General features: G+C 44.7%; 1 protein-coding gene across 1 annotated transcript; it reads left to right on the top strand.

The window, feature by feature from the left end:
• Positions 1 to 577: 577 nt before the first annotated feature.
• On the top strand, positions 578 to 19,046 carry usp46 (ubiquitin specific peptidase 46). The gene is made up of 9 exons (XM_055923000.1): positions 578 to 967; positions 6,126 to 6,206; positions 12,273 to 12,486; positions 13,136 to 13,377; positions 14,119 to 14,195; positions 14,287 to 14,370; positions 15,037 to 15,234; positions 15,891 to 15,969; positions 16,091 to 19,046. The coding sequence occupies exons 1-9, from the start codon at positions 932 to 934 to the stop codon at positions 16,190 to 16,192; spliced, it is 1,113 nt and encodes a 370-aa protein (XP_055778975.1). The 5' UTR covers positions 578 to 931; the 3' UTR covers positions 16,193 to 19,046.
• Positions 19,047 to 19,725: the final 679 nt, after the last annotated feature.

The following is a 19,725-nucleotide window of genomic DNA, read 5'->3' as shown; positions in this document are numbered from 1 at the left end:
ACTGCCACGTCCGTTTGCGATATTACAACTACAAAGAAGTTACTCCAAATAACAAACCGATTTTTTCTCCTCGGATATCTTAGTACGGTAGAATATGTAATCTTTTTACAAACTCCTCGCTTATACTTTGTCAACAAAACAAAAACCATAACAAAGTCCGTGGGTCGGACAGTGGCACTGTTGCCCCTACAGGGGATTCTATCTTTGTGGGTGTGGGTGCGTTTTCACCAAACGTACCCTACTGTCTATTGAATGGGCTGGTTTTGATGGCAAAGGACGATGGAAACATTTGCTATGCAAATATGTCTATAAATTAAGTTTCAAACCAATATAACGCGAGCAGCATGACACTTGAGTATCACCATACGTCTGCAAGTTGGTGTGAAATGTGATGTGATTATTCGATGTATGTAAATTATGATCAGTGACAATCCACTAGTACTACTAGCCAAATTCACCACAACTCCCAAAATCCATTGCATCATTCAAACCCTGATCCTAGGCTCTGATTAGTCTGTCTGCTCTGTCAATCAAACATCAGAGCGCTGATTCGACACAAATGCGGTAGCTTTTTGTGGTGGGCGGGATGTACATTTCCTTACGTAGCTTGTTGTCCGTTGCTATCAACCTGCCGCAACTTCATGTGTGTTTAGTCACTCATGCATATGTCATTTTTAGATAAATTATACGTTAGCAGTCTGCGACAATTAAGTAATCAAAGCGTTAAAATTAAGCTGCATTTTTTTTTGTGTGTGTTAACTGCATGCGGGTTGGTCTCTAGTCGAGACAGTCATTGCCCGTTTTTTACCCCTGTGGTTGCGGTCTGGCCTTAGCCGCTGCTGCGAATCAGCTTAATCTTTTCTCAATATCGTCCTGCATTGAAACATGTTTATTTTATAAATATGACGGTGAGAGGGACCCTGTAAACTAAATGACTGTCAGAAATATCGCCTCCATTTGTAATATGGTAAGTAGCCATAGCGCCTTCGAGTGTCTGCTGCAGTCACCGTTGGCCACCTTGTCTGTGTAATGATGATGAGAGAGGTTCATGGTCGAATTGCTCCTGGGAGCTCGAGCTGATCGGCTGTAGTATCAAGCCACCAGTCCTTGTTTGACAGGGATGCATGGTGGGGTCCATCATTTCGGAAGGGTAGCTTGATCTTGAATGATGAGTATGAGCCCTACATGTTTAGCACTCTAGCCAAATAAACACATGCAATGTCAATTGGCGACGTCAGGAAAATTGGTATCAGACAGCAACGTTGTCACACAAAGCTTGCTGTGCACACTTTACAAACACCTCTTAGTACGGTGAGTGACGTTGTTTGACACCTTTTGACAGGTTGATTTCTAGTGTCAGGCTCGTGTAAATTTAAAGATTTCTAAGCTTAACTTGGAAGTGAAGAACGGGAATATGACAGATCCTCTCATATGTCCATGAAACTATGCCAATCTATATTTAAAGGACCCATGTGCTGTGTGAAAGTGGTTTTCAGGTCAGCTTCCTCAAGTACATGTTTAGTGACAGTCAGAGAGTATCCTGTCTCATGACATGGTTCCATCCCCACTGCTGCACCTGTATACACATGTGTGCACCTGCTGCAGAGCCACGGCAGTGTAATAAGCTGTTAGTGGTGGGAGACTTCATGAAATTTCAATTATTCTATGATTGCAATGCTATTTATTATTTTAAATGTTTTGGGTTCATTGTCTCACATGGAGGTGATGACTTGCCAAGGGCATTACTGATGGGCATGATGAGCATCTGACTGACTCAACGTGTAGAGGAGGTCCTTCGGTGTAACATTTTACATTGCAGTGTCCTTATGACTGTGTAATTACTCCAAACAGGAATAAGTACACTAGGCTAATGTAGGGTTACCTTTCTTTACCAGAACAGTGTTTAGGCTACTGAATCCTGCTGTTGATAAGGATTCAAAAGTTCAGGAAGATGTCAAGTTTGGAAGTACAAAATGTTATGTGACACAGAGCATTTGATTGGTGTTGAATGGGACTGTTATCATCATCTGGTCTTTGTTTACTTTCCTTTGTGCCATTGTTCGTAAGCTTTGATGGGACATTATTGTTTAGATGAGACAAGAAAGTGTGCGTTGTCTAGTTTGATTAAACACTTCATGTGTGTTTGGCACACGAGCGCAGGCTCAGCGGTGTGTGCATGCGTCTGTATGAGAAATTCAACATTGAGAACTCTGTCAAAACGGAAATCAGAGACAACAAAGCAATGTGTTCTGCTTTGAATGAGAGAAAATTACCGCAATTTGAAGACTTAAGCAACGCTAGCAGAAATCTCTATGTTCTGTCAACAAAGACATGGCTTCATCTAGAAGCTTTCTGAGCTCTGGTTAGTCAATGGGCTCTGTCAAGAGATAAGTGCCCTGTCACTACATTACGGAATGTTAAATGCTCTTGAATATTTACATTGTGATGCTTATCCCCCTGAGGGAAGAGGTTGGTAGTGAGTTTGTCAGATGATGAAACCAAAGGATTACTGATTTCCAGTAGCATGAATAAGCAGGGTTTGGGATGGGAAACAGCAAGCTACATGAAAGCTATAATAGGCTGGAGTGGACTGCCAGTCTTTGTCAGAAAAAATCCAGGCATTCACATATATCTGAAGCAAAGGTTAGACTTATGTGAGACAGAGACATGTGCAGCATGTGACCTCTCTATAAAGAGGCTTTGGTCCGTCAGTTCCCTGCGATATACTGTACTTACCTAGATGACTATTAGACCAGAGAGCTCTTGACCAGATTCACTAGCTGCAGTAATCTTGTGCCTATGAACCAGAGTGATAGTGTTAGCACTGAGGCGGTGTGCCCTAGTAGGAAGTCCAATGTGTGCAGCTCACCCGGCACTAACATAAAAAACATGAGCATGTCTACCTCTGATAAGCTTCCCAGGAAAGCAATAAAAACAAATCAAGTGTTCCAGAAAAGTTGTAAAAATAGCCCACGTTAACATATGCAGCTTAAGAAACAGGGTTCATGAAATCAATAATTTGCTAGTAACAGATGACATTCATATTCTGACAATCTCTGAAACTCACTTAGATAATATATTTGTTGATACAGTGGTAGCAATACATGGTTATAAGATCTACAGAAATACCAAAGGTGGAGGTGTGGCCGTTTAAATTCAGAAACACATTATTGTAAAGCTTAGAGAGGATCTCATGTTAAATACTGTTGAAGTAATATGACTACAGGTTCATCTGCCTCACCTAAAGCCCGTTCTGGTGGGAAGCTGCTATGGACCACCAAGTGCTAACAATCAGTATCAGGATAACGTGTGAAATGCTTGATAATGTATGTGATATCAACAGAGAGGTATATTTTTGGGGTGATTTAAATATTGACTGGCTTTCATCAGGCTGCCCACTCAAGAGAAAGCTTCAAACTGTAACTAGTGCCTGCAACCTGGTTCAGGTTATCAGTCAATCTACCAGGGTAGTTACAAACAGCACAGGAATGAAATCATCATGTATTGATCATATCTTTACTAATGCTGCAGAATTTTGCTTTAAAGCAGTATCTAAATTCATCAGATGTAGTGATCACAATATAGTAGCCATAGCTAGGAAAACCAAAGTGCCAAAGGCTGTGCCTAATATAGTTTATAAGAGGTCATACAATAAGGTTTGTAGTGATTCCTATGTTGTTGATGTAAAGAATATTTGTTGGTCCGTGGTGTGAAATGACAAGCAATCAGACGCTGCACTTGACACAATAATGAAATTGCTTATCCCAGTAACTAATAAGCATGCACCCATTTAGAAAATGACTGTAAAATGGTTAAATCCCTGTGGATTGATGAGGAATAGATCATTTGTATGGTTGAGAGGGATGATTCAAAAGGAATGGCAAATAAGTCTGGCTGCACAACCGATTGGCAAACGTACTGCAAATTGAGAAATTGTGACTAAACTGAATGAAAAGAAGAAGAAGCTACACTATGAAACAAAGATAAATGACATAAAGAATGATTGTAAAAAGCTTTGGAGCACCTTTAAATGAAATTTTGGACAAAATGGCAAACTCAACACCATCATTCATTGAGTCAGATGGCTCATTCATCACAAAGCCCACTGATATTGCCAACTACTTTAATTACATTTTTCATTGGCAAGATAAGCAAACTTAAGCATGACAGCAACAAACGCTGACACTACACATCCAAGTATATCTGACCAAGTTATGGAAGACAAGCCTTGTAATTTTGTGAGTGTGGAAGAGGTTAAATAAGTATTGTTGTCTATCAACAATGATAAACCACTGGGGTCTGACAACTTGGATGGAAAATTACTGAGGATAATAGTGTCCTATTTGCTATATCTTCAATTTAAGCCTACTAGAAAGTGTGTGCCCTCAGGCCTGGAGGGGAGCAAAAGTCATTCTGCTACCTAAGAATAGTAAAGCCCCCTTTACTGGCTCAAATAGCTGACCAATCAGCCTGTTATGAACCCTTAGTAAACCTTAGGGGAAAATTGTGTTTGACCAGATACAATGCTATTTTACAGTAAACAAATTGAGAACAGACTTTCAGCATGCTTATAGGGAAGGACATTCAACAAGCACAGCACTTACACAAATGACTGATGATTGGCTGAGAGAAATTGATGATACAAAAGATTGAGGGGGCTGTTTCGTTAGACTTCAGTTCGGCTTTTGACATTATCGATCATACTGCTGCTGGAAAAACATTAGGTGTTATGGCTTTACTATATTGTGGATAAAAACTTACCTGTCTAATAGAAAACAGAGTGTGTTCTTTAATGGAAGCCTCCAACATAATCCAGGTAGAATCAAGAATTCCCCAGGGCAGCTGTCTAGGCCCCTTACTTTAAAAAATCTTTAATGACATGCCACTGGATTTGAGTATAGCCAGTGTGTCTGTATGCGGATGACTCAACACTATACACGTCAGCTACTACAGCGACTGAAATGACTGCAACACTTAACAAAGAGCTGCAGTTAGTTTCACAATATATATATTTCTAGAAGTTAAAGCATTTTATTTTGGACAAATCATTCACTAAACCCTAAACCTCAACTAAATATTGTAAGAAATAATGTGGAAATTGAGCAAGATGAGGTGACTAAACTGCTTGGAGTAACCCTGGATTGTAAACTGTCATGGTCAAAACATATTTATACAACAGTAGCTAAGATGGGGAGAAGTCTGTCCATAATAAAGCGCTGCTCTGCCTTCTTAACAGCACTATCAACAAGGCAGGTGCTACAGGCCCTAGTTTTGTCAGACCTGGACTACTGTTCAGTTGTGTGGTCAGGTGCCACAAAGAGGGGCTTAGGAAAGTTGCAATTGGCTCAGAACAGGGCAACAAGGCTGGCCCTTGGATGTACACAGAGAGCTAACATTAATAATATGCATGTCAATCTCTCCTGGCTCAAAGTGGAGGAGAGATTGACTTCATCACTACGTGTATTTGTGAGAGGTGTTGAATGCACCGAGCTATCTGTTTGTACTACTGGCACACAGCTCGGACACCCATGCATACCCCACAAGACATGCCACCAGAGGCCTCTTCACAGTCCCCAAGTTCAGAACAGACTATGGGAGGTGCACAGTACTACATAGAGCCATGACTACATGGAACTCTATTCCACATCAAGTAGCTCATGCAAGCAGTACAAGTAGATTTAAAAAACAATGATAAAAATACACCTTATGGTACAGCGGTGACTGTGAAGCAGCAATCATAGGCATAGATAGACACATGCATACATACACGATAACATACGCACTATACACACACACCTACTGTAGACATGGATTTTGTGTTGTAGATATGTGGTAGTAGAGTAGGAGCCTGACAGTGTTGTGAAATCTGTTGGGAATGTATTGTAATGTTTTTAAAATTGTATAACTAACTTAATTTTGCCCGACCCCAGGAAGAGTAGCTGCTGCATTTGGCAGCAGCTAATGGGGATCCATAGTAACATAGTAAGTAACACAGAACTGAAGAAGATAGAACAGACATGTGTGAGTAAGGCACTCCAGATGATGTGTCGCCTATTTCATGCATAATAAGGATGTTTAGACAGTGCACATTTGAGCTCATGTTCTCTTTCTCTGGTCTCCCTCAGGGCACCAATGCCTCTGCTCTGGAGAAAGACATTGGTCCGGAGCAGTTCCCAATCAACGAACACTACTTTGGATTGGTCAACGTAAGTGTCATTCACTCTGTCCACTAGGTCACTACTGAGTCATGTTTTCCATCGGACAGGTGCTTGGTGTTGACACTTTTCATGAGAAACGGGTTGTTTTGTTTGTTGACTTGTCAGTAATGCTACCATTGTTTGTGAATTATGTCTTTACACAGTTTTGATGTCTATGACTGTCCCAGTTTCCCTGCTATTCTATTTCTGTTGGCTAAACAAAACAAATCTTTGAGGGCCTTATGTTACCCAACTACTCTGTTAGCCAACCCTTCAGATGGCTTCTTTTTAATGGCTGGAATCTAAATTAAATGTTGAGCGGTTCACCGGTGGATTGTATGCATAAAAAACATTTAATTAAATAAAACTTCAGATGGAGATTGATGATTCTCAAAGCAGAGTTTAGCTAGCCTGGTTGCCGTCTCTGTTCAGCCATTACATTCCACTCCTTGCCACTCCTGTCATTTGCAAAAGAGACTGGCCTTTCTGCAATCTTCAAATATGAACATTCTATCATTAATGAGCTCGAGGAGATTAGAGGATTTGATCCCGATTTGATAACCCTCACATCTTTCGTCCAATCACAATGTTTATGCAAATTAGACTGATAGAACATTTTCCTAATTCATTCATACATTTGATTGGAAGCATTCTAACATTGGGCATTCTGACGTAATACATTTAGTTGTAAACATAAACATTGCACGTGGGGAGAACAGAGGACTCCTGTTTATTGCATTTTTACCAGAAGCCAATATGATCACAATATACCAGAGAAGCTCTTGCCATTCAAAGTTCCCCACCATTTCATTGTGAATGCTGAAGCCTGAAATGAACTGAAATAAAAGATCCCAGAAATGTTCCATACACACAACAAGTTTATTTAGCTCAAATTTTGTGCAGAAATTTGGTTATATCGCTGTTTGTGAGCATTTCTCCTTTGCCAAGATAATCCATCTTCCTGGCAGGTGTGGCATATCAAGAAGCTGATTAAACAGCATGATTACTACACAGGTTCACCTTGTGCTGGGGACAATAAAATGTCACTCTAAAATTTGCAGTTTTGTCACACAACACAATGTCACAGATGTCTCAAGTTTTGAGGGAGTGTGCAATAGGCATGCTGATTGCAGGAATGTCCACCACAGCTGTTGCCATAGAAGTAAATGTTAATTTGTCTACCATGAGCCACCTCCAACGTCGTTTTAGAGAATTTGGCAGTACGTCCACCTGGCCTCACAACCGCAGACCATGTGTATGTGTAACAGTCCTGACCTGTTTTATGTTGTTTTTATGTGTTTATGGTCAGGGCATGTGTTTTGGGTGGGCAGTCTGTTATCTGTTTCTATGTTGGTTTCGGTGTGCCTGGTATGGCTCTTGATTAGAGGCAGGTGGTTTGCATTTTCCTCTAATCAAGAGTCATATTTAGGTAGGGCATTATCACTGTGTGTTTGTGGGTGATTGTCTCTTGTGATGTCTCCTGTGTCTGTGTGATGTTACGCCACATGGGACTGTAGCGTTTGTTTGTAGTCGTGTGCCTGTTCGTGCGTTCTTCAAGTTATATGTAAGTTCGTGTCCAGGTCTGTTTTCATCGTTTATTTGTTTTGTAGTTTATTCAAGTATAGTTCGTTTTCTGTCTACGTCGTCTTTGTCTATTTTGTTTATTTAATAAATCATTATGTGTTCAACCTTCGCTGCGCCTTGGTTCCCTCAATACTCCTCCTTCTCCGAAAATGGAGAGGAGGAGGAAAATCGTTACAGAACCACCCACCTCTCCAGAGCCAAGCAGCGGAGTCAAAGGAGAAAGGGACAGGAAAAGAAGGAGCAATGGACATGGGACGATGTTCTGGATGGAAAGGGTGTCTACACATGGGAGGAGATCCTAGCTGGTAGAGATCGCCTCCCATGGGAACAGCTGGAGGCACTGCGGAGAGCAGAGGCTACCGGAGAGAGGAACCGGAGCTATGAGGGAACGCGTCTGGCACGGAAGCCGAAAAAGCCCGTGAGTAACTCCCAAAAATTTCTTGGGGGGGGGCTAAAGGGTAGTGGGCCAAGGGCAGGTAGGAGACCTGCGCCCACTTCCCGGGCTTACCGTGGAGAGCGGGAGTACGGGCAGGCGCCGTGTTACGCAGTAGAGCGCACGGTGTCTCCTGTACGAGTGCATAGCCCGGTGCGGGTTATTCCACCTCCCCGCACTGGGAGGGCTAGATTGGGCATTGAGCCAGGTGTCATGAGGCCGGCTCAACGCGTCTGGTCTCCAGTGCGTCTCCTCGGGCCGGCATACATGGCACCTGCCTTACGCATGGTTTCCCCGGTTCGCCTACATAGGCCGGTGCGGGTTATTCCACCTCCCCGCACTGGTCGGGCAACCGGGAGCATTCAACCAGGTAAGGTTGGGCAGGTTCAATGCTCAAGAGTGCCAGTACGCCTCCACGGTCCGGTATTTCCGGCACCACCTCCCCGCCCCAGCCTAGTACCTACAGTGTCTACACTATGCACTAGGCTACCAGTGCGTATCCTGAGCCCTGTTCCTCCTCCACGCACTCTCCCTGTGGTGCGTGTATTTAGCCCGGTGCCTCCAGTTCCGGGCCCACGCACTAAGCTACCAGTGCGTCTCCAGAGCCCTGTACACACTGTATATTCTCCCCCTACTAATCCTGATGTGCTTGTCCTCAGCCCGGCGTCACCAGTGCCGGTACCACGCATCAGGGATAGAGTAGGCTTTGAGAATACAGTGTGCCCTGTCCCTGCTCCCCGCACTAGTAGGAAGGTGCTTGTCATTAGCACGGTGCCTCCAGTTCCGGCACCACGCACCAGGTCTACAGTGCGCCATATCCGGCCAGAGCCATCCGTCTCCCCAGCGCCATCTGAGCCATCCGTCTCCCCAGCGCCATCTGAGCCATCCGTCTCCCCAGCGCCATTTGAGCCATCTGTCTTCCCAGCGCCATCTGAGCCATCCGTCTTCCCAGCGCCATCTGAGCCATCCGTCTGCCAGGAGCCTGCAAAGCCGCCCGTCTGCCATGAGCCTGCAAAGCCGCCCGTCTGCCATGAGCCTACAGAGCCGTCAGCCAGACAGGAGCCGCTAGAGCCATCAGCCAGACAGGAGCCGCTAGAGCCGTCAGCCAGACAGGATCTGCCAGAGCCGCCAACCAGACAGGATCTGCCAGAGCCGCCAACCAGACAGGATCTGCCAGAGCCGCCAACCAGACAGGATCTGCCAGAGCCGCCAACCAGACAGGATCTGCCAGAGCCGCCAACCAGACAGGATCTGCCAGAGCCGCCAACCAGACAGGATCTGCCAGAGCCGCTAACCAGACAGGATCTGCCAGAGCCGTCAGTGAGCCATGAGCAGCCAGAGCCGTCAGTGAGCCATGAGCAGCCAGAGCCGTCAGTGAGCCATGAGCAGCCAGAGCCGTCAAAGAGCCATGAGCAGCCAGAGCCGTCAGAGAGCCATGAGCAGCCAGAGCCGTCAGAGAGCCATGAGCAGCCAGAGCCGTCAGAGCGCCATGAGCGTCGTGAGCCGTCAGCCTGCCATGAGCGTCGTGAGCCGTCAGCCTGCCATGAGCGTCGAGAGCCGTCAGCCTGCCATGAGCGTCGAGAGCCGTCAGCCTGCCATGAGCGTCGAGAGCCGTCAGCCTGCCATGAGCGTCGAGAGCCGTCAGCCTGCCATGAGCGTAGAGAGCCGTCAGTCTGCCATGAGCGTCGAGAGCCGTCAGCCAGCATGGACCTGCCAGAGCCGTCCAAACAGGACCTGCCAGAGTCCTTCAGCCGGGATCTGCCCCTTGTCCCGGTGCTGCCCCTTGTCCCGGTGCTGCCCCTTGTCCCGGTGCTGCCCCTTGTCCCGGTGCTGCCCCTTGTCCCGGTGCTGCCCCTTGTCCCGGTGCTGCCCCTTGTCCCGGTGCTGCCCCTTATCCCGGTGCTGCCCCTTGTTCCGGTGCTGCCCCTTGTCCCGGTGCTGCCCCTTGTCCCGGTGCTGCCCCTTGTTCCGGTGTTGGCCGTTTATTTAGGGGAAAGTGGTTTTAGGGTGGTCATTAGAAGGGGTAGACAGAAGAGGGGAGTGACTAAGGTGGTAAGGGGACAGCGTCCTGAGCCGGAACCACCACCGTGGTCAACTGCCCACCCGGACCCTCCCCTGGACTTTGTGCTTGTGCGCCCGGCGTGCGCATCTTGAGGGGGGGGTACTGTAACAGTCCTGACCTGTTTTATGTTGTTTTTATGTGTTTATGGTCAGGGCATGTGTTTTGGGTGGGCAGTCTGTTATCTGTTTCTATGTTGGTTTCGGTGTGCCTGGTATGGCTCTTGATTAGAGGCAGGTGGTTTGCATTTTCCTCTAATCAAGAGTCATATTTAGGTAGGGCATTATCACTGTGTGTTTGTGGGTGATTGTCTCTTGTGATGTCTCCTGTGTCTGTGTGATGTTACGCCACATGGGACTGTAGCGTTTGTTTGTAGTCGTGTGCCTGTTCGTGCGTTCTTCAAGTTATATGTAAGTTCGTGTCCAGGTCTGTTTTCATCGTTTATTTGTTTTGTAGTTTATTCAAGTATAGTTCGTTTTCTGTCTACGTCGTCTTTGTCTATTTTGTTTATTTAATAAATCATTATGTGTTCAACCTTCGCTGCGCCTTGGTTCCCTCAATACTCCTCCTTCTCCGAAAATGGAGAGGAGGAGGAAAATCGTTACAGTATGGGGTCGTGTGGGCGAGCGGTTTGCTGATGTCAACGTTGTGAACAGAGTGCCTCATGTTGGCGGTGGGTTTATGGTATGGGCAGGCATACGCTACGGACAACGAAAACAATTGTTTCATCGATGGCAATTTGAATACACAAAAATACCGTGACGAGATCATGAGACCCGTTTTTGTAAGGCATATGTGAGCAACAGATGCATATCTGTATTCCCAGTCATGTGAAATCCATAGGGCCTAATCAATTTATTGAAATTGACTGATGTCCTCATATTAACTGTAAAATCAATGAAACTGTTGAATATTGCTTTTATATTTTTGTTGTATATATGTGTATATATTGCTACTTCTGGGTAACACATTGGGCAAGGCTACTGGTTCAAGAGCTATAAGAGGCATACAGAGAGGATGGAAGAGAGAGATGCCAGTGGAGATGCATGAATTGCGCAAGAAGGGAACAATGAGTGACAGAGATGTGTAAGTCAGTTCATTCATAGGCTGGGCTATTAATCCACCACTTGTATGCTAGCCTGTATATTAGGCTTAGCTTACTATAATTAATTTACAGTGGGGCAAAAAAGTATTTAGTCAGCCACCAATTGTGCAAGTTCTCCCACTTAAAAAGATGAGGCCTGTAATTTTCATCATAGGTACACTTCAACTATGACAGACAAAATGAGGGGGGAAAATCCAGAAAATCACATTGTAGGATTTTTTATGAATTTATTAGCAAATTATGGTGGAAAATAAGTATTGTGAATTGTAACCTTGTGAAGACTTACAGAAAAGTTTCCTAAAGTAACCTGTCTGAATAATATTTTTCGTATCATTATTTCTCTCTCATTACGGAGTCCTATATAGCCACTTTTAACAACATCATCTTGCATTGACACTGTCTTCTCACAAGGGAATGACCGTAGCAGGTGATAATAGTATTGTTTGTTTTTCTTCAAATCCTCATTCTATATTGCACCAAATTTGCACGCACCCCATGTACCATAACGTTGTCATGGAAAATATTAATGTTTCCAACTACCAATCAGCAACTTGCGCCGTAAATCTGGCTGCATATTGAACGCTAAGATTGCCCGAAAGACCAGTCTCTGGCAAATGACAGGAGTGGAATGTTAGCTAAAAAAGACTGGTACGAAGACTAGTTTGGCTACATTAAGTTACAATTCATACATTTATCTGATGGCAGCTGTGCAGTCTGGCTCTCACATCCCTTTTTAGATGTGAGAACACTCATCTCACCTTGCACCAAGTCTCTGTTGGAGGTGACGGTCATGAATCTTCTCTCCGTGTTTTCAATGTTATGTTTTTTGGTCCTCGGTGATAAAAATCTCACCCTCTCTTTTTCTATTTGTCCCTGCCGGGTTGGCCCCCTCAGTTTGGCAACACGTGTTACTGTAACTCGGTGCTTCAGGCCCTGTACTTCTGCCGGCCCTTCCGGGAGAACGTACTGGCCTACAAGGCCCAGCAGAAGAAGAAGGAGAACCTGCTCACGTGTCTGGCAGACCTCTTCCACAGCATCGCTACCCAGAAGAAAAAGGTGGGAGTCATCCCGCCCAAGAAGTTCATCTCACGCCTGCGCAAGGAGAATGGTGAGAGAGACTACACCAAACCCAAATACAATCACTGTCTGTCTGGGAGAGGGCTGAGGCTGGGGACAAATACACTAGAGGACCATGGTGTAATACCCTCATAGCTACCGTTTTGTATAGGTTGTCATATGAATGTTGTTGGTTGACAAACTGACTGTGTGTTGATTGGTTTCAGACCAGCGTTTAGAGGTTTCAAACTGCTGAGACCAGTTATCTTGAATCAACCGTATTCAGGAATGATACAGTAGGCATGTTTTGAGCCGGGGATTGAGATAGGGCTAGAGGGGAAGTGGAAGTGCTTTTGTCAGGTGATTGTCACTGTGGGGTGAAGGGCAGGTGCATGTTGTGGTGGCGGTGTGGACATTCAGAGCATGGACCTGGAATAGAAGCAGGATGTTGTTGTCTGAATCCAGGCAGCTCTCTCTATGAATGAACATCTATGTGTGGACTAGGGCCTGGTCAGCTGCTTTCTCTCACACTCTCTCTCCTGCTCTCCAATTTCACTTTTCGCATATATCGGATTTGTGTATGCATGCATGTGCGTTGACCTGCCTTGATTCACCTTGATCAGGACTGTTGACTGACCTTTTTGATCACCTTTCTACACAGTTTCCCTAAAAGCCCCTGTCCTCTGTGTCTCCCCCTACAGACCTGTTTGACAACTACATGCAGCAGGACGCCCATGAGTTCCTCAACTACCTGCTGAACACAGTGGCAGACATCCTGCAGGAGGAGAAGAAGCAGGAGAAGCAGAACGGCCGCCTCAAGAACAACGGCACGGCCGTCACCACGGAGACGGAGCCCGAGAACAAGCCCACGGAGCCCACCTGGGTGCATGACATCTTCCAGGGAACTTTGACCAATGAGACGCGCTGCCTCAACTGTGAGACGGTGAGTCAGAGCTGGTAGACCCTATATAGTGATTTCTGGGGTAGTGGGTTTTATGGAGCCTCGCAAGCCGCCTGATCTCATGAGCTTACATCCGTGCAGCGAACCATTCATGTAATCTCGCGAGATCAGGCAGCTTGCGAGGCAAGGTTTTATGTTCTCTGGCAGTGATTGAAATGGGTAGTACTAATTCAACCAAGTTATGTAGGACATAAATGCTTATGTAAGAATACTTTATTGATTGGAAATGTGTCTCTTGTTTATTTTTAACTCAACCCCCTTCCTCAGCAGTGTTGGTAATGCTTTGCCAATCGACTACCAGGGCATGGCTAAATGACTATCTCCCACAGAGGGATTAGCTCTGTCTGTAATAGTAAGCTCTCAGCTCTGACGGATATCCTCCAGCCCCCACAGGCTGTGGCATCGGCCTACCACTCTGCCACTCTCTCCTTCTGTATCTGCGACGCAGGAGGCATTGATGCTCAGAGAGGAAGAGCAGAGGGAGGGAGGGAGGTAGAGAATGGCCTTGAACAACCCTCTTCACCACGCTACAGGCACTGTGCTTCTCAATGACACATACTATCAATACATCAAATAGACCCGCTCTCTCATCTTGTGTGCCAGTGTGTGGTCAGGTCACAGAGCAGGAGCAGCATCAGTGCCTTTCAGCACGTAAAGAGGCAAGTACACCGACTCACCTCATCTGTGTGTTTCTCCTTCCCTCCCTCTCTCTCTCTCGGACAGGTGAGCAGCAAAGATGAGGACTTCCTGGATCTGTCTGTGGACGTAGAGCAGAATACATCAATAACACACTGTCTTAGGTAATATTGACCTGGTACCTTTCTGTACCATAACTACTCCCTGTATCAAGCTTTCTGACACAATCCCCTCTGTGTGTGTTGTTTTCCCCAGGGACTTCAGTAACACAGAGACCTTGTGCAGTGAATACAAATACTACTGTGAGGCATGCTGCAGCAAGCAGGAGGCCCAGAAACGGTCAGTACACAACACGTTGCCACTCAGATTGGGTGTGTATGACTGCGGTATCTGTCTGTCTATGTACAGTACCAGTCAAAAGTTTGGACACACCTACTCATTCAAGGGTTTTTATTAATTTTTACATTGTAGAATAGTAGTGAATATGTCATGAAATAACACATATGGAATCATGTAGAAACCAAAAAAGTGTTTAATAAAATCTAAATATTTTTCAAAGTAGCCATCCTTTGCCTTGGCTATCTTCTGTATACCACCCCTACCTTGTCACAGCACAACTGATTGGCTCAAACGCATTAAGAAGGAAAGAAATTCCACAAATTAACTTTTAACAAGGCAAAACTGTTAATTGAAATGCATTCCAGGTGACTACCTCATGAAGCTGGTTGAGAGAATGCCAAGAGTGTGCAAAGTTGTCATCTAGGCAAAAGGGTGGTTGCTTTGACACTTAACACTTTGTTGGTTAATACAAGATTCCATATGTGTTATTTCATAGTTTTGATGTCTTCACTATTATTCTACAATGTAGAAAATAGTCAGAATAAAGAAAAACCCTGGAATGAGTAGGTGTGTCCAAACTTTTGACTGGTACTGTATTTCTGTGTGTTTTTACTCTTTGTCAGACTCTTGTCTGTGTCTGTATATAACTCATGTGTGTCCCTGTAGGATGCGGGTTAAGAAGTTGCCTATGATCCTGGCCCTGCACCTGAAACGGTTTAAGTACATGGAGCAGCTGCACCGATACACCAAGCTGTCGTATCGCGTCGTCTTCCCTCTGGAGCTCCGCCTCTTCAACACCTCTGGAGACGCTACCAACCTCGATCGCATGTATGACCTGGTCGCTGTGGTCGTCCACTGTGGCAGGTAGGGGGCACAAATACATACACACACGTTTATTCTATACCGAACAAGAATATAAACGCTACATGCAGCAATTTCAAAGATTTTACGGAGTTACAGTTCATAGAAGGAAATCGGTCAATTTAAATAAATAAATTAAACCCTGATCTATGGATTTCACATGACTGGGCAGGGGCGCCAGCCAATCAGAATGAGTTTTTCCCCACAAAAGGGCATTATTACAGACAGAAATACTCCTCAGCACCCCCACTTCCCGCAAGTGAAGAAGCCGGATGTGGAGGTCCTGGGCTGGCGTGGTTACACGTGGTTTGTGGTTGTGTGGCCAGTTGAATGTACTGCCAAATTCTCTAAAACAACGTTGGAGGCAGCTTAGGGTTGAGAAATGAACATTCAATTCTCTGGCAAATCAATTTCTGCTCAAAATTTGAGAGAAATAAGCTTTTTGTTCGTATGGAACATTTCTGGGATCTTTTATTTCAGCTCATGAAAAATGGGACCAACACTTCACACTTTACGTTCATATTTTTGTTCAGTATACGTTCAGCACCTTTGGACATACATTCTTATGCAAACACACTTACTCGTATCCAAACAAACTTGTACCTTGTACTTTGCAGAGACTTTGTCATATCACCGCTTTCCCCTTCTTTCTTCCTCAGTGGACCCAACAGAGGACACTACATCACCATAGTGAAGAGTCATGGCTTCTGGCTGCTGTTTGATGATGATATCGTGGAGGTGTGTGTCACAGTCATGCTCTTCTGTAATACTGTTCTTTTTAGTTGGCCAGCACACCTGTTTTATATGTCTCATACAGCATGTTTCATCATTTTGTTGTGTCCCTCTCTGGTTTGTTCAGAAAATCGATGCCCAGGCCATCGAGGAGTTCTATGGGCTGACGTCGGACATCTCCAAGAACTCTGAGTCTGGATACATCCTCTTCTACCAGTCCAGGGAGTAAATGGATTAAACACCCAGCCAACCAGAGACCGATAGAGACAACGATGGGAACTTTGACCCTGACCCCTGAACCCTGTCTGAGATGTGTGCCAACACCATTCCCTATCCCACGGCCTGCCCTGGGTCTGCCTGCACTTCATTTCCCGTAATCCCCTTCCGACTCTGCCAACTGCGTTTTGCCCTTCAGCCACACGCAAAAAAAAAAAAAGTCACAGCAACAAGAACGAGGGGGAAAAGGAAGATACAACAGGCTGGTGTGTGATGCCTGTTTGCCTCCACATGGGGCCAGCTCTTGAGGTCTGGAGTCCCAGCACGGGTCACTCTCCCTGGCTCTGCCTGGCATACAGAGCTGGCTGGACTGGTACAGATACAGACTACTGTTGGAAAGAAGATTGTATCCTTTCTATATCTGTATAGTATGTCTATTTTCACGTAATGTCACACTCTCATAAGTCCTTTTAGTAGGGTTATCCTGTGACCTTATATTTGTCCTGCCCATAGAAGTCTTCTACCTGGGGTGTGGCTAGAGCTGGGATGGAAGTTCAAGTGAAAGATATAAACTAGGTGAGAGAGGGTCTATGCATATGGTGTAGCTGAAATGCATATTTCAGTGTTCACAGTTTAAGCTGGTGTGGATTAGAGTTGACTTGAGTTGTGACCAAGCCAAACCTATTCATTGCGGTGCTGAGAAAAAGTAGTCCTACAGAAGACCAGGCTGCATGTACAAACTACAGCTCTACTAGTCTCTAGAATAGTCTGGTTTAGTTCATGCCCAGTTCATTCTCTGTCTAGTCCTTGTTGTGTAAAACGCTATTTATTGCTCTAATTTTATTCACGTTGGGGAGTTGTAATGTTGAGTGTGCTGGTAGGCGGAGGATATTGTGTGTCAGACTCCATCTTGTCTTGTGTATGTGACGTCTCCCCCTTACAGAGTCCCGTAGGTAATACACACAGAGCTCTCTGGGGTTTGAACTCTCACAACGTCTTTCTTTTTTAGCTCTAGTTTGAAGTACGTGGACAGCTGAGCTCTGTCAAAACAACCACATGAGGTAAGACGGAGGGATCAAAATCCACAGTTGCAACTGGCAAGGCGTCCTTGAACTGTACTGTTTTTCACAGCGAGATTGGTGCAATAGGAGGAGGTGAAATGAGCTGATAAGATGTTGACTTCCCTGTTGAAGCGAATATAGATATTAAAGGTGGAACTCCTTTGCTAGGTGCAATATGGGGCTGCGGTTCACACACTGCAAACGTTGGTCGGATGTTACTTAGAACCTTTTAGTTCTTCTGCAGTGACACCATAGTCTGAATATTGATATTGGTCATTCCTATGTTGAAGTCTTTACATGTGTTCTATCACTGTTTTGTTTTGCCTCGTTGTCCCTTCCATTGTTAGGCACTTGACTTGGAACCAATGGTCTTTACTCAGAAGCTGTGCCTGGCAGATTCTTATATTAAGTTGGGTTCAGTGTAAAGGCGACCAGTGGTCTATATAGACTGATGATTTACCATCCCATGGTTAGGGCCACGTACTGTAGAGTAGAACTATATCAAAGGCCATATAGAGGTATTTGAAGAATCAGTGCTGCTCAGACTGTCCTATGGCACTCTAATTCACTGTAATACTGAAAGAATAATGACCCATTAAAGTGCATCTCGCTTTAAAGAGATGCTCCGGAACTTTGGCGACTGCTAAGTATTCTTTAAACCTCCCGCTTTGGGCTAGATGTATCAGTGTAGTTTATACATGCAGAATTACTATTTTACCTAAATTAGCCACAAAATCCCTAGTTTGAAAGCGACTATTTCTGGAATTTGTGCTGCGCCATTTTACTACAGCCCCCTAGCAATTCGAGTTCTGGCCAATGAGCTTCAGACCCTCGCCATTTGAGTAAAATCTGCACATATGTGATGTAGTACAGCATTTTCACGGAACACTTTTGTCTCGTGAGAGCTACTTTCAGAATTACTGGATAAAAAGTATACAAATGTACCGGAGAATCTCTTTAAATTAGAAGTAGAGATGATTTGGGTTATGTGTGAGGTTGAGTGTGCCTCCTTTTTTATGTGAGGTAGCATGTAATGTGTGAGAGTGTGTTGAGGCATCTAGATGGTTAACTGAGTCTTTCCTTCTGTTTAGTATAACTGAGTAAAGTCAATGATGAATATGTGCCAATCTGGAGTCACTAATGACCTTGCAAAACTGGACAGGAACTCTTACAGAACACTATTTTCTCTGCTAAGATACAAGTGTACATACATTATGTAGGAAATATATTTTTTAAAACCTAGAAGCTAAAACACTAAGAGAAAGAGGAGTTAACTAGAAAATAAAAACAAACCCTGTAAAGAAATATGGAGCTGCTTTACAATCAGTCAATCACATAATCAATTCATCCCACAATAGTTAAACAATCGAGGAATGTCACAATCAGTCACATTGGGGCTCAAGAGAACTAGCCAGAGCTGTGTAAGGCATTTTAAACGTTATGATGGGAAGAGATACTGTGTGTGCTAATCTTCCAATTACTCTTCTGCACACACCCTCGCTCAGATGCTGTCTTATTGCAGTCCTAACGTGGTCTCAACAGTCTAGAAATGTGAAGTGTTCTACCTATGGGACTCTGGTGCAGTGTCTAGAGATGAATACGTACTGTACTAGCATGTCTATGTTGGTAAGAGGAGAAGTTGAAGGGAGATCCAGGCACTAGCTAACTCTCAATTCCAATGAGTTGTTTGTAAACTGAAAGTGCACTTTACTAGTGATGAGCTTAAATGCTTTAATGAGAGCCACAGTCTGAGTACTTTTTGGATTTCCTTGTCCTCTGTTCAATAAAAGGACTGTATCAACTAAGGCACTGGGATTTGTGAAGAATTAATTTGTCATGTTCTTTGGATTTTCAAAGATTTCTTAACCCCCTCACCATCGATTCGTTCTCCTCTTATCCTCTTCACCCCCAGGCCAGTCCTTCACATCCCCACAATCGTTTTCCTTTACCCGTTAGTTACACACACAGTTCATTCCTGTGTTGTCAACCTGGTCACTTCCTCTGTCACATCATGTTTACCAGGCAGTGCGCACGTGTTGCTGTGGTGACAGCCAGCCACAGGAACACAGCATCACAGAACACAATGTACAACAGCCTGTGAGGGGAGACTCCAACAGAGAATGTTCCAGAACTATTAGACATCTTGCGTTCTCCTTCCTTCATCTACTATATATTACAGCCATCTGTGACGGTGAGGAAATGAGGAAAGAATGCCTTTTATGTTTTATTGGAATGTGTTTAGTGAAGCTCTGACCCTTGAGAGCCCATCTTGTAGAAGCCAACGCATCATCAGTTTTGGCAGATCGTTTTTTTTGTTGCATTTTGGTAGACCGCTCTTATCCAGCACAACTAGGTTTAAGTGCCTTGTTCAAGGGCACATTGACCGATTTTTCACAAATTTGGGATTCGAACGAGCAATCTTTTGGTTACTGGCCCAACACGCTTAACCACTAAGCTACCTACCGCTCTGCAGGCTAACAGTCCC

This window comes from Salvelinus fontinalis, chromosome 5 (genome assembly GCF_029448725.1).
Source record: "Salvelinus fontinalis isolate EN_2023a chromosome 5, ASM2944872v1, whole genome shotgun sequence".
Classification (NCBI taxonomy): domain Eukaryota; kingdom Metazoa; phylum Chordata; class Actinopteri; order Salmoniformes; family Salmonidae; genus Salvelinus; species Salvelinus fontinalis.
Note: the sequence above shows the minus strand (reverse complement) of the source record. Positions and strands in the feature narration are given on the sequence as shown.

Bases quoted from the DNA above. Each gene is read 5' to 3' on its own strand.
- usp46 (XM_055923000.1), top strand. From the start codon at position 932: ATGACTGTCAGAAATATCGCCTCCATTTGTAATATG. The intron at 12,487-13,135 runs GTGAGAGAGACT...CTCCCCCTACAG, and splicing joins ACGCCTGCGCAAGGAGAATG to ACCTGTTTGACAACTACATG. The intron at 13,378-14,118 runs GTGAGTCAGAGC...TCTCTCGGACAG, and splicing joins GCTGCCTCAACTGTGAGACG to GTGAGCAGCAAAGATGAGGA.